Consider the following 16,474-nt stretch of genomic DNA (forward strand, 5'->3'; position numbering starts at 1 on the left):
TGTGTGTGTAGATTCTCTATCTAACATCCTTTATAAGGCCTGTTTTGGTTTTGACAAAGACAATACATTTTCATAAATAATTTTTACCAAGTGTGACATGTTTATTGTAGACCAAAGAGAAAAATATAGTTTTGGGAAAAGGAAAAAAATCTCAAATCCCCTGTCTTCTCCAGAGACAGTGGTTAGCCTTTGGCTGCATGTCCTACTGACTGGACGTATGCCTCTCGTGCCTATGTTCAGGTGTCTTTGCAAAGCAGGATTATAGCACAGCGCTAGTCTGAGGATTTTATTTAATCTACTTTGAACGTTTTTTCTGTATTAATAAACATTCCAACAATGTAAAAGCTTCTAAGTCTCACAGGTGCGACCCTAACGTGTTCTACAACTCTGCGGGCCATGCTTGTGCAGGACTTCTGGGTGTTCCCGAAGTTTCGCTATTATAAACAAGACTACAAAGAACATCCTTGAAAATAAATCCTGGCGCACATCGCCATCATTTCCTTAGGATAAATTTTAGAAGTGCAGTTCTTGAGCCACACATTTTCCAATGTGTGTGGCCAGATGGCTCTTTAGAAAGGTCATTGTGACTTCTGATCGTATCAGTGGTCCTCGAGAATGGCCCTTCCCCGACTTGACGTGAGGCCCATCAGCCCCAGGCGCTGGCCTTCAAGGGCCTCACACGTGATTTCCTTGGAGGTGAACCGAATGAGCCAAGGTGACCTTGGCTCATGATGGAGACCAGTTAAGGAGCACACCGAGGGCCGATGGAGAGACAGGACTTCCCTCTTAGCTCTCTGCCCGAGAAACCATTTCTGCACTTGACCGTGAACCCACTGACTTCTGCCAAGGGTGTTTATGTATCATTTTGAGGATCCAGGTTTGCGGGAGGGGTGTAGGACTAGAATTTCAGATGCTTACTGAGCCACTCGCCTCCCACGTTGGAAGACCTCGGTTCAGTACCTCGTGCCCTTCACAATTCCTGCTCCCTGTTAATGCACACACACTCCGGGAGGCAGCAGCTGAGGGCCCGAGTGACCGGGTTTCTGCTGCCCTAGCGGGAGAGCTGGATTGAGTTTCCAGCTCCTGGCTTCGACCTTGCCAGCCCTGGTCATTGTAGAAATTTTGTGGAGCGAACCAACAGATGGAAATGTTAATTCTTATTCGGAGTGTGTGTGTGTGTGTGCTTCTCAAATCGATCAACCAAGAAGAGAGAATCCATGCCCAGGAGGAGCTGATTTCTAGGAAGTAGTTACACTAGAAAAGTGTCCTTTAACCTTGTTAAAAGCAAAACAAAAACAAAAAGGATTTGGGCCGATACTAAGGGCAGAACTTACAGCAAATGACTTGGGTAGGATTGTAGAGGTTCTACCTATGAGGTTTTTAAATCTTAAAAAGCATGAAACAATCCATTGACAGTTAATGTGGTGAGAGTATTAACACACGTACGGGAATAGCACACATACTTCTGGGTGTCCCTGAGAAGTGGGGATGGGGGGATTCTGCTGGATTTAAAAGTGTTTCTTTGCTTTAAATATATGAAGTATAGGGAAGGGAGGGAGGCAGGGAGAGGGAGGGTGAGGGAGGGAAGCAGGAGGGAGGGAGGAGAAGGCACTGTTATTGCTGTTTGCTTCTGTGATCTACATCACGCTGCACAGCCCCCTGGACGCGTCCTACTTGACTGGCCGAAGGCCACAAACAAGGTTCTGAAAGGTGGCTCAAAGGACGACCCAGTGCCGTGGCAGTTTTTCAGTCCAGATGACCAGCCGGTGGCCTCCCCGGGCCTGCTCAGAGAGCAGAGGTCAGGGCCCTCACTCTGCACTTGACCCACACGTGCCCAGGGGAAGCTGCCCACGACCCTGGCCTGTGTTTCCACTGTGGATCACTTTCTCCTGGCCAGGCGGCCCCCTGCACACTCTGGCTGTGGCCTGCGGAGTGTATGGGCTCCGCCCGCAGGGGTGAAAAGTGCTCCCCCAACCGGAGGCAGGTGCAAGGTTCGTGGCTAACCCAGTTCCCTGTGGGCCAGTGGGACAGCTCGCTGCTGGGGCCATCACCCCCCGGGGATCCTCTCCACTCTGTGCTCAGCAGCTACGCGGTTTGTACACGCACTGGTACTGTTTTTATCCAACCTGTGATGAGGTTCCTGGTCTGTGCTCACCTTGCTCTTCTTTTCCTATAAATATACCAGCAGTGCTTCGAGGGAAGAAAAGCTTTCTTCTGTTCTTACTCGCTTTCCAGTGAATGCAAATGAAGATAAATGTTAAGGCGGGAACTGAACTAAGCATTTGGCCTAAGAGATTAAGCCGCTGATTCGCACGTCCCACATCTCAGGGCCTGAATCCCACTTCCTGCTAACGCACATCCGGGGAGGGCAGCCAGTGATGGCTCAGATGCTTGGGTTTCTGGTTTTCTGCTCCCAAGGGGCCATCACTAGGCCTGGCCGAGGCCATGGTGCCGAAGCTCTCCTGGCTCTCTGTGCCTGGTAGGGGTGGGGGGAGCGACCGCGCCCCCGGTCTCTGGCCTCAGGAGTTGACGCACCTGCCTCGCTCCCCTGCAGATCCGACACTGTGGAGCACAGAGCACGTCCGGCAGTGGCTGGAGTGGGCCGTGAAGGAATACGGCCTGCCCGACGTGGACATCCTGTTGTTCCAGAACATCGACGGAAAGGAGCTGTGCAAGATGACCAAGGACGACTTCCAGAGGCTCACGCCGAGCTACAACGCCGACATCCTGCTCTCCCATCTCCACTACCTCAGAGAGAGTGAGCCGCACCCCTCCCCGATGGCGGGCGCCTCCCCCAGGGTCCCCACAGCCAGGGCCTGGGAGGCTCAAAGGCAGCCCTCACTGCCCGCCTCGTGAGCTGGCTGCAGCCGACAGGCGTGGAGGTGCGGGGTAGCTGCACGCTTCAGCGGTTACCTGTCAGCATGCATAGAAGGGCAGCGGGGGGGACCACAGGGTGGGGGTGGAGTCAGTTCTCCCTGGGGCTTTGCTGGACCCCAGCTACTTCTTCCCTGGCCTGAAGATGGGCCCTCACTTAGGTTTCAGCACGTTAATGAGTGGCAGGTGCCGCCCTGTTTCCAGCAGCCCGCGGTGATGTTGGGGGTGGAAGGTTTGCTTCCTCCCTGTGTCCCTCCCTTCCTCCCTCCCTTCCTCCCTCCCACCCTCCCCCTTCCCTCCCCCCCTCCCCTCCCCCCCCTCCCCTTGCTTTCTGTCTCTCCCTCTCTTCTCCCAGTCCCCTTTGTAGAACGCTCACTCTCATTCGGTTCCACGTTTGTGTTGCCTTTGTTTCGCAGCTCCTCTTCCACATTTGACTTCAGATGATGTGGACAAAGCCTTACAGAACTCTCCACGGTTAATGCACGCTAGAAACACAGGTAATGCTGGCCCTGCCCCAGGACAAGCACAGGGTCCTGCCCACAGGTGCAGGCGGCAGGGGGAACCGCACGGGCGTCCCTGTCCCCGGCAGGCAGACCCCGGGGCGGATAGCGCACAGGGTGTCTGGGCGTGCAGGAGGTAGCGCAGCCTCGTGGGAGGGCAGACCCTGGCTCCCGGGCACTGTCTGTCCGAGGCAGCGGCTGCTCTGAGGCCTGCACTTGAGCCACCTGGGGATTTGCTGGGGTGCTTCCTTCCCAGCTGGTTCTCTGCTGACCCCGGGTTTGCAGAAGGGCCCGGGGAGGACCCATTTTCCCCCTCCCTGTTTCTGTTCTTTTTTTTTTTTTTTTGGCAGGCAGAGTGGATAGTGAGAGAGAGAGAGAGACAGAGAGAAAGGTCTTCCTTTGCCGTTGGTTCACCCTCCAATGGCCGCCGTGGCTGGCGCACCGCGCTGATCCGAAGCCAGGAGCCAGGTGCTTCTCCTGGTCTCCCATGGGGTGCAGGGCCCAAGCACTTGGGCCATCCTCCACTGCCCTCCCGGGCCACAGCAGAGAGCTGGCCTGGAAGAGGGGCAACCGGGACAGAATCCGGCGCCCCAACCGGGACTAGAACCCGGTGTGCCGGCGCCGCAGGTGGAGGATTAGCCTAGTGAGCCACGGCGCCGGCCCATTTCTGTTCTTACAGGGACATTGACCCGGATGAGTTGGGGCCGTCTTTTTCCTCTGTGGTACCATTTCGGGACTTGGATTCCTGCGGATCTTCCGCATACAGCCGTAGAAGGGAATGTCTGTTATTCTGTGAGCTTTCACTCCGCAATCTTTTGCTCAGAAAGTATATTTTCTAATAGTTCTGGGGTCACTAACGGAATGCCTGCTTTTCCATCTCTGACCGTCGAGTCTGTTCTCTTTCCGGTCGTGCCTTAGCCTAGGCAGGTTCTAACACTCCACCTTACCCCTCCCTACCAGCGTGTCCTTGTCATCCAGGTCCAGTTCTTGGTGACTGGTGCGCCTCTGGTTTGCATCCATTTCCTCCTGCAAATGGATGGAGATGTGACAGAAGTGTGGCCACGTGCTGCTCACCCACTGTTGGCCAGCAGGGACCCCCAACACAACCCCTGGACTGGGGTGCACCAGTGAGCGCTGGGCCACCCCCATAGCCCCTTGTGAGAAGCCAGCTCCTAGGCAGCCCTCCCCTAGAACTACGGCGATTTTCCCAGAACTAGAATCATGGAAAGTTCGTGTGATGAAAACACCGTGCATAGCTTTCTAAAACTGTTTTTGCATCCAAATACACTTTTCATTCCATTCCCTACAACTTTTTGAAGTACCCTTGTATTTGCTATTTTATTTTAAAATGCCAACTACGAGGGAGTCCCTGTTTGAGTATTAAAGTGAAACTGCAGGTTTATCCGGGTCTTTGATATAAAGCACTGTGCTTTTATCTAATCTAAAATAACGTTGTGAGTTACCGGTACGCCTTTTTAATTGAGGCTGCACACGTCAGCCTGTTCATGATCTTGTGGCCAGAAGTAACAAATGACTTAAAGTCAATTTCCCCTCTTAGGGGGCATCTTGGAGCTACACACATCTCCTGATAATTGTATATGCATTCGCAAATTCTTTCACTTTGAGTGAAGGTTTGAAGAAAGCTCTGAAATTCATTAATTTTGTTATTGTTAAACATAGAAGCACTGGAAGAACAGGCAACCAAATCCAAATGGACTCGGCTGACTTTTTCTCAGTTTACAGCTTGTGAGTGTTGAAGGGAAAACGTGCGTTTGAACAGAGACACGGATTAATTCTTAATAAGGTCCACATACTCTCAGGATATTTGCAGTACATTGGTGCTATTTTCCAAGAGCTCTGTAAACTATTTTATGGGTTGTTCTGCAATTTGAAAAATAAAGCATGCACCACTGGATTTTTTTTAATAAAATGAGTTTGGGGGGGGGGGTAGAGATGGGAATTGAGCAAGAAGCTATAAAATCAACACACACGCACACACACAAGCCACTATGACAAATGAGGCCCGGGAGAGCTTCCTGTCCCCTTAGCTGCAGGTTCTGCCCGGGCCCTTGTCCATGCTCCGACGTCTGCTAGGCAGGAGGTCTTGTCTGTCTTGTCCCCGCGCCAAGCAGAGTTGACACTGATGCTGAGATGCGTAGCCACGGCGAAGACCTTCACATGTTTGTCTTTCCTTTTGTCTGCAGGGGGCGCAGCTTTTATTTTTCCAAATACTTCAGTATACCCTGAAGCTACGCAAAGAATTACAACTAGGCCAGGTACGCAAACGCCCCCGTGTGATCTCTCTCCTTGGAGAGGCGTCCCTGGTGGCCCGCCGAGGTCGCCACCTAGGTCCCACGAGACACAGAGCTCACCCTGGAGCTGACCTGAGCCCCAGTCTGTGCTGCCTTTGCCGATGGGGGAGCTAATTCCGAACTGTTGCATTGAGAGACGGCGCTAAAGGTCTCTGGCCAAATTCAAAGCAGATTAGCCCTGGCCCTGGCTTCCCCAGCGGACCATTTATGCGGGAGCCCCCTTTCTGTTTATGCTGCAGGTCAGCCTCACTGCTGCGTGGCTGTCCCTATGGCCCGAGCCTGCACAGTGACCTCACAGGTGGCCACGTGGGGAGCTCTGTTCCCACATCTTCCTGATTCCAGACCTAGCTTGCTTTTTTCCCGGGGTGCTTTGCTGACCTGGCGTTCGGAAGCGCTCTCTCCTCTGCTCTTGGGATGCATCGGCATCTCGGCGCCGTCGTGTGTTCTGCAACGCCGTGCTCATCACTTTCCAACGTCATCCGTGTTTCTCAGGGGCTTGCCATGCTGGCTGCCCAGCTCCCCCATGCACACCTTCTCCTGGGTTGCACCTGCTTCTGCTGAAGACGCTGCCCTGTAATGCTACAGAAGCAAAGACAGTTCTGACTTGCAGAGCTGGCCTCGCGCTCTCCCACCCAGCTGGCCTCTAGGGAGCCGGGAGCCTCCTGGGAGTGGGTCGGGAGAAAGCTCAGTTGCAGCTCAAGGAGGGCCTTCCACGACCCCACCCTTCTTGCTCCGTCACCATGACAACCCATCCGTCATGATACGACGTGTCTGGCATGTCATCCAAAGAGATTGGAAAGTTAAGCCTGGAAATGCGGCCTTGACTGCCACTTGGAAGCTGGGGTTCTTCGGGGCTTTCCTGGAATCATCAGTTATTCCTCTGTTGGATCTCGCATCTTGGTGCCATCAGGCATGGCCAAGCAGACGGTGCTGCTGCCGCACGGCACTGCCCAGGTGCCGTTTAAGCCTGTGTCTTAGCAAATGGCTACACCTGCATCGTTTGCTTCGCCTCACTCTAATGTAACTGCAAAGATATGCAAACCTGAGTGAGACGGGAATGTCAGAGCGCCCCCAGTTATCCACCTCAGCCACAGAGAGCTTCCCAAGGCTAACGTCCTTGGGAAGAAGTGGAGCATAGGAGAGAGAAAGGCTGAAGTATGTTAGGGTGGACTCTTCGTTCTGGGCGCCACCTCTTGGTCTCCGGGCTTTCCCTACAGCCTCTAAGTTCATGAAGAGTGGGGATCTAGCGCTTTCCCATCTATGATTGCTTTGCAAAGGTGGCCATGTAGCCTGCAGAATGAGCTTGAGCCATGGGTGCGTGGCTGGGCCAGAGGACTGCAGGGTTACTCTTCAGTGACTTTGATGCAGGGAGAAGGTGGGGCGTAGCTGAGCTCAACCCCCAGGGGCACAGGTTGGGGCAGAGGTGTGGCCAAAGGGACCTTGCTCTGGATCAGAACGGATCCCAGCCACCAGCAAGGTGACACCAGCAGTGACGTGGAGGAGCCCACAGCACGCAAGCTGCCGATTTGTAGCTTTGCGTTGCGTGGGGTCTGGAGCATGTATAGATTTCCATGGTCGCCCCGAAGCTGCCTTGATAAGGTTCAGATTTTAGACAGGGACTTTTACAGAGGAAGCAGCAGGACTCAGGCCAGGAATCGGCCTAACCCTCCACAGGAATTCCTGCCAAGAGTATGAGTTAATTATCTTACAGATCGGAGCTGGAGGGAAAGAGGGTGTTGGGGAAAAAGTCACTAACAATTCAGTGCAAAGCGTGTTTGTGTCAGGAGTCCTCTGCGCTACTGTTTGTAAGGACAGAGGGCACAGGCTCAGGGGTCGCAGGACCTCAAGCAGCCTAGAGTAGGACCACCCAGCGCTGGCTCTGCAGCGGGCTCCCCTGGGGCACCCTGTTTCAGCCAGGCTTCCTTCAACCTCTGCCAGGGTGACATCCGGCAGGAGGTGGCTTGGTGCCCACCGCGAGCGATCGGTAGCCGATAAGGAAGCACCGGACCAGAATGTCACGAGGGAAAACAAAAAAGCCCTTATCTGCCATGGCAGTGTGTTCACGGGCATGGGAGTCACCATTCATCTAAACCTCGCACAAACTTGGCCGCGAGCTAGGCTCAGGCTGGTGTTGTTGAGGTCCTGACTTATTTCCAAGGGAGGATGGAACACGGTTCTACACCCTGAGGAGAATTTTATGAATAAAAAGTTCAAAATATTTTTGTAGTAGTGCTTTTTGCTGTTTAATTTTTTTGGTCACATTTCATGAGTGATATTTTTTCTGTTTAAGGTCATGTGTCATTAACCTACTGTTAGCAGTTCTATTAGCAATCTTTTTTAAAAAAAATTTATTTATTTTTATTTGAAAGATCTTCATCCACCAGAGAGAGAGAGAGAGAGAGAGAGAGACGTTCCATCCTCATTCATTCCCCAGATGCCTGCAGGTGCCAGGGCTGGGCCAGGCTGAGCTCCATCCCGGTGTCGTCATAGGTGGCAGGGACTCCAATACTTGAGCCATCACCTGGTGCTGGCCAGGACACGCATTAGCAGGAAACATAGATAGAAATTGAACCCAAGAATACTGTAGTGGGATGTGGCCATTCCAAGTGGCAGCACGACCGCTGTGCCACAGAGCCTGCCCCCAGCCACGCTGCCATTAGCGTTCTCATCCCGTGGGTAAAAGCACTCCATCTAGAACTCCTGCCGCCGTCTTGGAACGAGTGCCACCCTGCTGTAGGTAGCATTTCCGAAATCCTCGTCTACAGGAATGTGGGTTGCTGGAGGAGAGCAATGGTAATTGTCTAGAGCAGCTTCCTCTTAAAAAAGATTTTATTTATTTATTTGAGAGGCAGAGTTATAGACAGAGAGAGGGAGAGACAGAGAGAGAGGTCTTCCATCCGCTGGTTCACTTCCCAAATGGCTGCAATGGCTGGAGCTTCTTCTGGATCTCCCACACAGGTACAGGGGCCCAAGGACTTGGGCCATCTTCTACTGCTTTCCCAGGCCATAGCAGAGAGCTGGGTTGGAAGTGGAGCAGCCAGGACTCGAACTGGTGCCCGTATGGGATGCTGGTGCTGCAGGTGGAGGCTTTACCTGCTATGCCACAGCGCCGGTCCCTCAACCAGCCTTCTCAAACTTCCCAGTGCACCAGCTCAGCTCGCTAAAAAATTGGTTCTGATTCCGTGGATCTGGGTAAGAGTCCATGTTTCTGACAGCCCCCGGCTGTGGTCATGTTGCTGGTCCAGGGACCACACTTTGAGAAGCAGAAATCCGATCACATTGCTGTATTGTCTTTTCCATCAGGGCCCTCTGTCAGAGTGCCTGACGTGGGCTACATGTTGTCAGGACTGCCTCGCTAGCGGGTTTTTCTTTCTCAGACAGTTCTCGAATTGGAAGTCTGGCTCGCCAATTCATAGAGAAAACGCGACTGGCCCAGAGTCCACGCGCATCGAACTTGCAAAGGCCTTGGTTGACATTCAGTTGTAAATTGATCGTGGCTGTGCATTTAATTCCCATGGGCAGCCGAACACAGAAAAGCAAAACGCTGAGGAGTGGGGTGGAAAAAGCTTAAGGTTCATGGATGCAAAAATGCCAGCTGGGAGCGAGGGGCTGAGCCACAGCAGAGTTTAGGGAGGGGAGTAATCCCAACCCTTCAAAGCCTGCTGGGTCGGATTTCACAGACCACACTAGACGCCCAGCTTTAGCCAAACAGACTAAATAAATTAAGGCAATTCTGCGTTGAATTTCACGTTGCGGATCATTTTCGCCCTCTCTGGGATATGAAAATAGGAAGAGACACATCTTCTACCGCAGTCTTGCTCTTTGGAGACCGACCCAGCAAACTGCTCATTTTAAACAAGGCAAAGTGATTTGTTTGAAGAGAGGCTTAAAAGTAATGACATGGCCCTGCCCTCCGAGTGGCATCTGATGGTCGTCTCTGGGTGCCTGGCAGTGGGCACCTGCTGAGTACCTGGCTGTGTGGCCTCCAGTTGTCCCAGAATGACACTGGACATTGAACTGAGAGCCAACAATCAAGATGGCACAGTTTTACAACGCTTCTGTAAAAAGATTGCACGTAGCTGCAGACGGGGCCAGTGCTGTGGCATGGTGGGTAAAGCCTCTACCTGCAGTGCCAGCATCCCATATGGGCGCCGGTTCGAGTCCTGGCTGCTCCACTTCTGGTCCACCCTGAACTAAGGGGTGATCCACAGTGCAGGCAACACAGAACATGGTGACATGAGGCTTCATCGCACCACTCAGAACAGCGTGCAGTCTAGTTCTGGAATTTTCCACGAATGCTTTCAGACTGTGGCTGGCTGCAGGTAGCTGAAACTGTGGGGGACCTCTTAGGATGAGGGGACACTGCTGTCTCTCAGTTTGGGACAACCGTGTGGGCTCTACCCAGCTAAGCAGCCCGCGTGCCATCAGCTGAGGTCTCAGGTGCGTCTGCCGAGAGCACTCCCCAGGGAGCTTCCACCCCGAGCCTCAGCCTCGCTCTGTAGAGTTCCTACGAGAAGACGGTGATGCTGGGAGTAAACCCGCAGTCAGGACAGCCCTTCTCCCTCTGAACAACCAGCGCCCCGGCCCACCTCAAGGCTGACTGTGGCTCAAGTCCTCTGCTGCGACCCAGACCGGGGAGATACCGCATTAAAAGAGGGCCATTACGGGGCCGGTGCTGTGGTGTAGTGGGTAAAGCTGCCACCTGTAGAGCAGGCATCCCAAATGGGCGCTGGTTTGAGTCCCAGCTGCTCCACTTCCAGTCCAGCTCTCTGCTATGGCCTGGGATAGCAGTAGAAGATAGGACAAGTCCTTGGCCCCTGCACCCTCATGAGAGACCCGGAAGAAGCTCCTGGCTCCTGGCTTTAGATTGGCCCAACTCTGACCATTGCAGCCATCTGGGGAATGAACCAGCAGATGGAAGACCTCTCTCTCTCTCTTTCTCTGCCTCTCCCTAACTCTGCCTTTCAAATAAATAAATAAATCTTAAAAGAAGAGAAAGAAATATCTGTCTATATGCACAGTTTAGTAGCATCAGGCATAATAATGTTTCTTGGTTATATTTTTGGAGAAAACTTGAAATGACTTAGAGCTTTGATGAACTCCCCTGAACATATAGAAGTATAGTTGTTAAATTTGCATATGCAAATTCAGTGACAGTTATGGCACAAACGATATTAGAAGTACAATTAAGTCATTGGCATATAGTTAAGCTCTGAAGGGCATTGCTGTAGGGGCAATACTATGTCAGTTCTGTTATTCATTTTGCACGATTCATTTTAGAGAAATTCTTAGTTCAAGTAGAAAGGGAGAAAGTAAACATTTGCTGAGAAAAATAACTAGAGCAGTTAAGACCCATTTAATATAAATGGATGAGGTGCTAGAAGGGAAATGGGGAGTGGCCAGGAGAGGCAGCCACGGATAGGGATGTGAAGGCCACGACTGTTCCCGGGGAAGGGAGGGGCTATGCGTGTCCTTTGGATTTAAAGCAGACGTCAAACAGGAGCCCATGGATTCTCCCGCACTGCGTCTCTGGGACGGATTTCCATCAGTCTCAGAAGCAGGATAGATTCAGTGTCAAGAAACTTTTAATATGGTCTTGGTCCTTGATTGTAGGACATTCCTCTTTAAAACTCTGTAAGTTATTTTATCTATTTGAAAGGGAGAAAGAGAGAGAAAGAGATGGAGATGATAGAGTGAGACAGCTGGTTCAACTCCCCAAATGCCCACCACAGTCCAGGCTGGGCCAGGCCAACCCCAGGAGCCGGAAATTCCATCTAAGTCTCCAGTGAGCATGGCAGGAACTGAAGTGCCAGAGGCGTCCCCTGCGGCCTCCCAGGGTGTGCGCTGGCGGGAAGCTGGAAGTGGGAGTGAGCCGGAAATGGAGGGGCTGCGCTATGGCTGCGAGTGGCATCCCAGTGCCTCTCTTTAGCCACTTGGCCCATCACCTGCTTCAGAGACTACAAGAGTCAGCAAGCCCTGGGAGCTTCAGATCAGTCAAATACCTAGACTTTGTAAATAGAGCCCAAACATGATGGAGTCCAGGTTGACTGTCGCTTCAGATTAGGAGATTTTCATGCACAATATTTATTGTAATAAACACTAAATAAGATTTCAAAAAAACCAAACATTGGTTATAGAAACTATAACACTAACTCAATTTGTCTTTACAGATTTACCCTATGAGCCCCCCAGGAGATCAGCCTGGACCGGCCATGGCCACCCTACCCCTCAGACAAAAGGTATAGAGCTGGTGCCCACGAGGGGACGGGCGGCTGTTGGCGGAGCTGGCGCCCACTGCCCATGAGGGGACTGGCGGCTGTTGGTGGAGCTGGCGCCCACTGCCCACGAGGGGACTGGCGGCTGTTGGCGGAGCTGGCGCCCACTGCCCACCAGGGGACGGGCGGCTGTTGGTCGAGTCAGCAGTCTTTGCTGCAGTTAATCTATGACTTTCCAACATGTGGTGGGGTTTGTTTCATTGGCAACACAGCACAGTGGATCTTTTTTTAATGAATTAATTAATTTGAAGGAAAAGTTACAGAAAGGCAGAGACACACACAGAGAGGGAGAGAGAGAGAGAGAGAGAGAGGGGTCTTCCATCCGCTGGTTCACTCTCCAGAAGGCCACAACGGCCGGAGCTAAGCCGATCCAAAGCCAGGAGCCAGCAGCTTCCTCCAGGTCTCCCACACAAGTGCAAGGGCCCAAGGACTTGGGCTATCTTCTACTGCTTTCCCAGGCCACAGCAGAGAGCTGGATTGGAAGTGGAGCAGCCAGGACTCGAACTGGTGCCTGTATGGGATGCCGGCACTGCAGGCAGTGGCTTTACCTGCTGAGCCATAGTGCCTGCCCCACACAAAGGATCTTTAAATGCAGCAATTCTTGACTATTTGGATAATACCTCCTTTCACAACAGGAAGGAACCAATGATGTAGTGGATTTTTAAATATTTATTATTTATTTGAAAAGCAGAGTTCCAGAGAGAGAGAGAGAGAGATCAATCTTCTATCTGCTGGTTCACTTCCCAAATGGCCACAGCAGCCAGGGCTGGGCCAGGCCAAAGCCAGGAGCCTGGAACTCTATCCAGGTCTCCCACATGGCTGCAGGGGCCCAAATGCTTGGGCCGTCTTCCACTGCTTTCCCAGTTACATTAGTAGGGAGCTGGATCAGAAGCGGAGCAGCCTGGACTCGAACTGGCATCCATGTGCGGTGCCAGGTTCGCAGGAGGTGGCTTAACCCTCTGCCTCCACTACACATACACCTGACGTAGTGCGTGTCAGCACGGACACGTGCATGGCCGTGGGAAGTTGGAGTGCAGATGATCAGTGGTCCTTTCCTTAAGCTTGGCTGTGCGTAACAGTATTCCTGGCTGTGTTTTCTTTTCCTGGTGCGTCCCCTTTGTCTGTTTAATTTAACCCATCTTGTAAGCCATCTCAATTTCTTTTTTTTAAGCTTTTGGGAAAAAGTGGGAATATCCATACTTTTTTTAATAATTGAAAATGTGCTCCTTTTTTTTTTAAGTTACAATGTTTACATTTGGTTCATTAAAAAGGAAAAATTTTCCTTCCCATAAGATAATGTCCTGGGAGCAAAACGATGCTGTGAATAACTAAAATAATTGATGATCCGGTAACATCACAGAGCAAGTCACCGCTGACTGTCGTTTTTGTTTCTGGGTTTGCAGCTGCTCAGCCGTCTCCTTCCGCAGTGCCCAAAACAGAAGACCAGCGTCCTCAGCTAGGTGGGTCACAGGGACCCTCTGTCGAGAAGATACAAATTCCTCTGCTTTTGAAGTGAAATTGATGTTTCCTTTTTCTTCTTCATGCCTGTACCATCCTTAAGTGGGAGCCAGTCTACCCGATGGGCATGACTTGAGATTGGCTCCGACCACTCGACACCTGTGCCATTGGTATGGGAAAAGCATTCTGCCTGCACACAGGCTGCCATGTTGTGGTCCGTGGATTCTTTATATTGCACCTTCCAGCCATGTGCTCCAATATCGGAAGCTGCGTCCGGTTCCACGTGGAAGTGCAGGGAGAGGCGGGGACCCAGCACACACGCGCTCTTCTGGAATCCTGGGTTGGAGTGGGCTCTGGCTTAGGTCTTGGAATCTCGGCATGGATCCAAGCTCTGCCACCAACTAGCAGGCCTCGAGCAAGACAGGTGTCTGAGGGCCTGTGTGGCATCTGTCTCCTCCGGGAGCTGGAGGCAGGTGATCAGGGGGCAGGTGCATCTTCAGCCATGCCAGCTGGGAACAGCAGAGTGGGAATTGTGGCCAGAGCCACACTGGGCCAAGTCTTGGGGATCTGACTCCTTTTCTTTGTGTTGCAGATCCTTACCAGATTCTGGGACCCACGAGTAGCCGCCTTGCTAATCCAGGTGAGAGCCCGCTCATGCTTTTATTCCTGCAAAGTGACCATTATTCTGAAAGGGAAACCCGTGTGGGTAAGAAAGGCTTTCGGCTGAGCAAATTGTCATCTGAGGTCTCACTGGGTGATTTGCCAAAGCGGAGGAAAATGAGTCAGGGTATAAATCGAGATTTTTTTTTTTTAGCTTCAGCAAAGAGCATCAGAACCTTATGTGAGTTGTTCTGGGTTTCTGGGGCTCCTGAACAAAAGCCCATGCGCTGCAGGCTTAAGCAGCTAACATTTGTGGTCTCACAATGCTAGGGCGACAACTCGGCAGCAGTAGGGCGCCCCACAAGGACCAAGCCTTATGATGTCGGGCACCCTCTACTGAACTCGTTCTAAACTCATGACCACTGCAAGGGCCCTGGCTCGAAAAACAGCCACGTCCTCAGGCACAGGGGGCAGGAGGGTGTAATTCAATCATTCAACCCACCACGAAAGCAGATCAAATACCTAATATTTTTTAAAAGAGAAGCTTAGTGACAGCCGCACGATGTCAGGCTTCGGATCATCTTGAACAATCTCTTTCTGGACGTAGGAGCTGGAAGAAAGTGTGAATTCTTAATTGGCCCATTTGTAAGCAGCACCTAGCCAAGGACTGTCACCTGTCCTCATGTTTCAGTGCCAGACCCGAATGTTTTGTTTGTGCTCAGATCAGAACCAGCTGTGTCGACAGACAGCTTCAGAAATTCATAGCGTTTGCTCATCTTCCCAGCCACACTCTCAGATGCCAAGATGTCATCAACACATCGCGAGGATCAGCGGGAATGTGCATGTCCTAAACACGAGGCCAGAGTAGACTTGGAAAGGGAAGAGTTCGGATTCGCTCAGCGTGCATACCTGCCCCACCCACCCCACACTTTGGAAATGTGGAATCCCATCATAGCTAAGCATCTGCATCTTTGATGCTGCATCTTGGTTCATGTTAATGAACTCAAAGATGCTTTGTAATTACCTGTGCAGCTAGAAGGGATTATTTCTAATAGTGTAGCTCAGAGCCCGGGCTGGGTGCTCAACAACTCTCTGTTATCTATGCTAATGAGAAGAATAAGATCCAGTCCTTGAGTCTCTGGGAAGTCCCAGGTGGTGGAGAGGCAGACACAGCATGGTCCACGTGGTCTGTATGGTTGCAGGCTCTTTTCCCCAGGGCAAAGCATCCAGCTGGTGGCCAGGGCTTGCACATCTGTGGTCCCTCCTCCAACCCCCACTCAGCATTCCTTTGGCAACAACCTGTAGTCACTCACGTAAAACTAATGACTGTGTTTTGAGATGATTGTTATCACTCGTCCTGGAAGATGGATCTGTCTGGGACAGACAGAGGGGAGAATGGAAGATGTATCTCCCTGGGAACATTGACACAGCAGTGTGAAATCAGAGTCACACAGCTCCCCGCCCATATGGCCGCCCTTCCCCCATAGGATGGATGTGTTTCCTCTGTGCCGTCCTGTGGAAGAGAGAGCGCCCAAGGAGCCCAGCAGCCAATCAGAAGGGAGGCTGCATTGGAACCCTGATTCCGTCTCCCTTGTCTGTTCCTGTTTTCCAGTCCCACACTGTCCCCAGCGCAGCATTGAGGGAAGAGAGAGGTCTCGGGCAAGGGGCACTGTGAGGCTGGAAGGGGAAGTTTTCCGTGCCGCTGGATGGCTGATCAGGTGTAGTGGATGAGTTTGAGGTCAGGAAGGCAGACTCAAACTGCCCCAGACAAGACGGAGCTGGGCATCTCCCCGCCCCCAACACTCCCCACAGTGGGGCTAAATGAAGCACGTGTCCGTGTTCACACTGTCCCGGCTCCCAGGTGCTGCTGGACTTGTTTGGAGAATGGGGTCAAAGAGACTCACTAGCCCTGAGCAAGGCACCAGCTATCTCAGGGCACACACTGCTTCTCCCCATGCCCAGCAGCCTGGGGGTGCTTCCCAGAAGGAGGGGTGCCTGGGCTCACACCTGCGCATGGTGGGTCAGCGGCATCCCGAGCTTCCTCCCACCGGGACTGTTCTCTGTGGTCCTGGGCAAGATGATAGCATCTGGCCTTCGACTCCGAGTGAGCCGACTTGGAGAGAGGATTCGTGTTCTTTGGTTCACAGTGAATTAGACTTTCTCGCCACCCCTCCTCAGGCTTTCGCTCAGGTGCATCGGCGTGGCATTTGCCCCTGCAACCGGAATATCTTTTATCTTTCTATTACCGGGCATGCGTCTTCCTGTCTGATTCTCTTTTTCATTTTCTGATAAATAAACGCTTCGCCATTTAGACATTGCTGCCTTTGCTCTTCTTATTGCTGTAAACTCTTTGTCATCCTTGCAGTGGAAAGAGTATGTCAGGCCTAAGAGTGGGCCTCGCAATGCCAGCATCCCAACAGCCCCATCCCACATCACTTGATGTGCGCTCGCGATG

At 52.1% G+C, this 16,474-nt stretch overlaps 1 protein-coding gene across 3 annotated transcripts in view; it reads left to right on the top strand.

Annotated features, from left to right (window-relative positions):
- The window catches only part of ERG (ETS transcription factor ERG), a 106,753-nt gene that overhangs the window by 82,950 nt on the left and 7,329 nt on the right, over window positions 1-16,474 (top strand). The window contains exons 4-9 of one of the 3 annotated variants that reach the window (XM_062175213.1): window positions 2,555-2,758; window positions 3,291-3,371; window positions 5,579-5,650; window positions 11,857-11,925; window positions 13,365-13,421; window positions 14,012-14,059. In XM_062175213.1, the coding sequence (XP_062031197.1) occupies window positions 2,555-2,758; window positions 3,291-3,371; window positions 5,579-5,650; window positions 11,857-11,925; window positions 13,365-13,421; window positions 14,012-14,059 (531 nt within the window). The remainder of the gene's footprint in view (window positions 1-2,554; window positions 2,759-3,290; window positions 3,372-5,578; window positions 5,651-11,856; window positions 11,926-13,364; window positions 13,422-14,011; window positions 14,060-16,474) is intronic. The other 2 variants (XM_062175222.1, XM_062175227.1) reach the window with 2 other exon arrangements.

The sequence above is a fragment of the Lepus europaeus genome, chromosome 2 (assembly GCF_033115175.1).
Source record: "Lepus europaeus isolate LE1 chromosome 2, mLepTim1.pri, whole genome shotgun sequence".
NCBI lineage: Eukaryota > Metazoa > Chordata > Mammalia > Lagomorpha > Leporidae > Lepus > Lepus europaeus.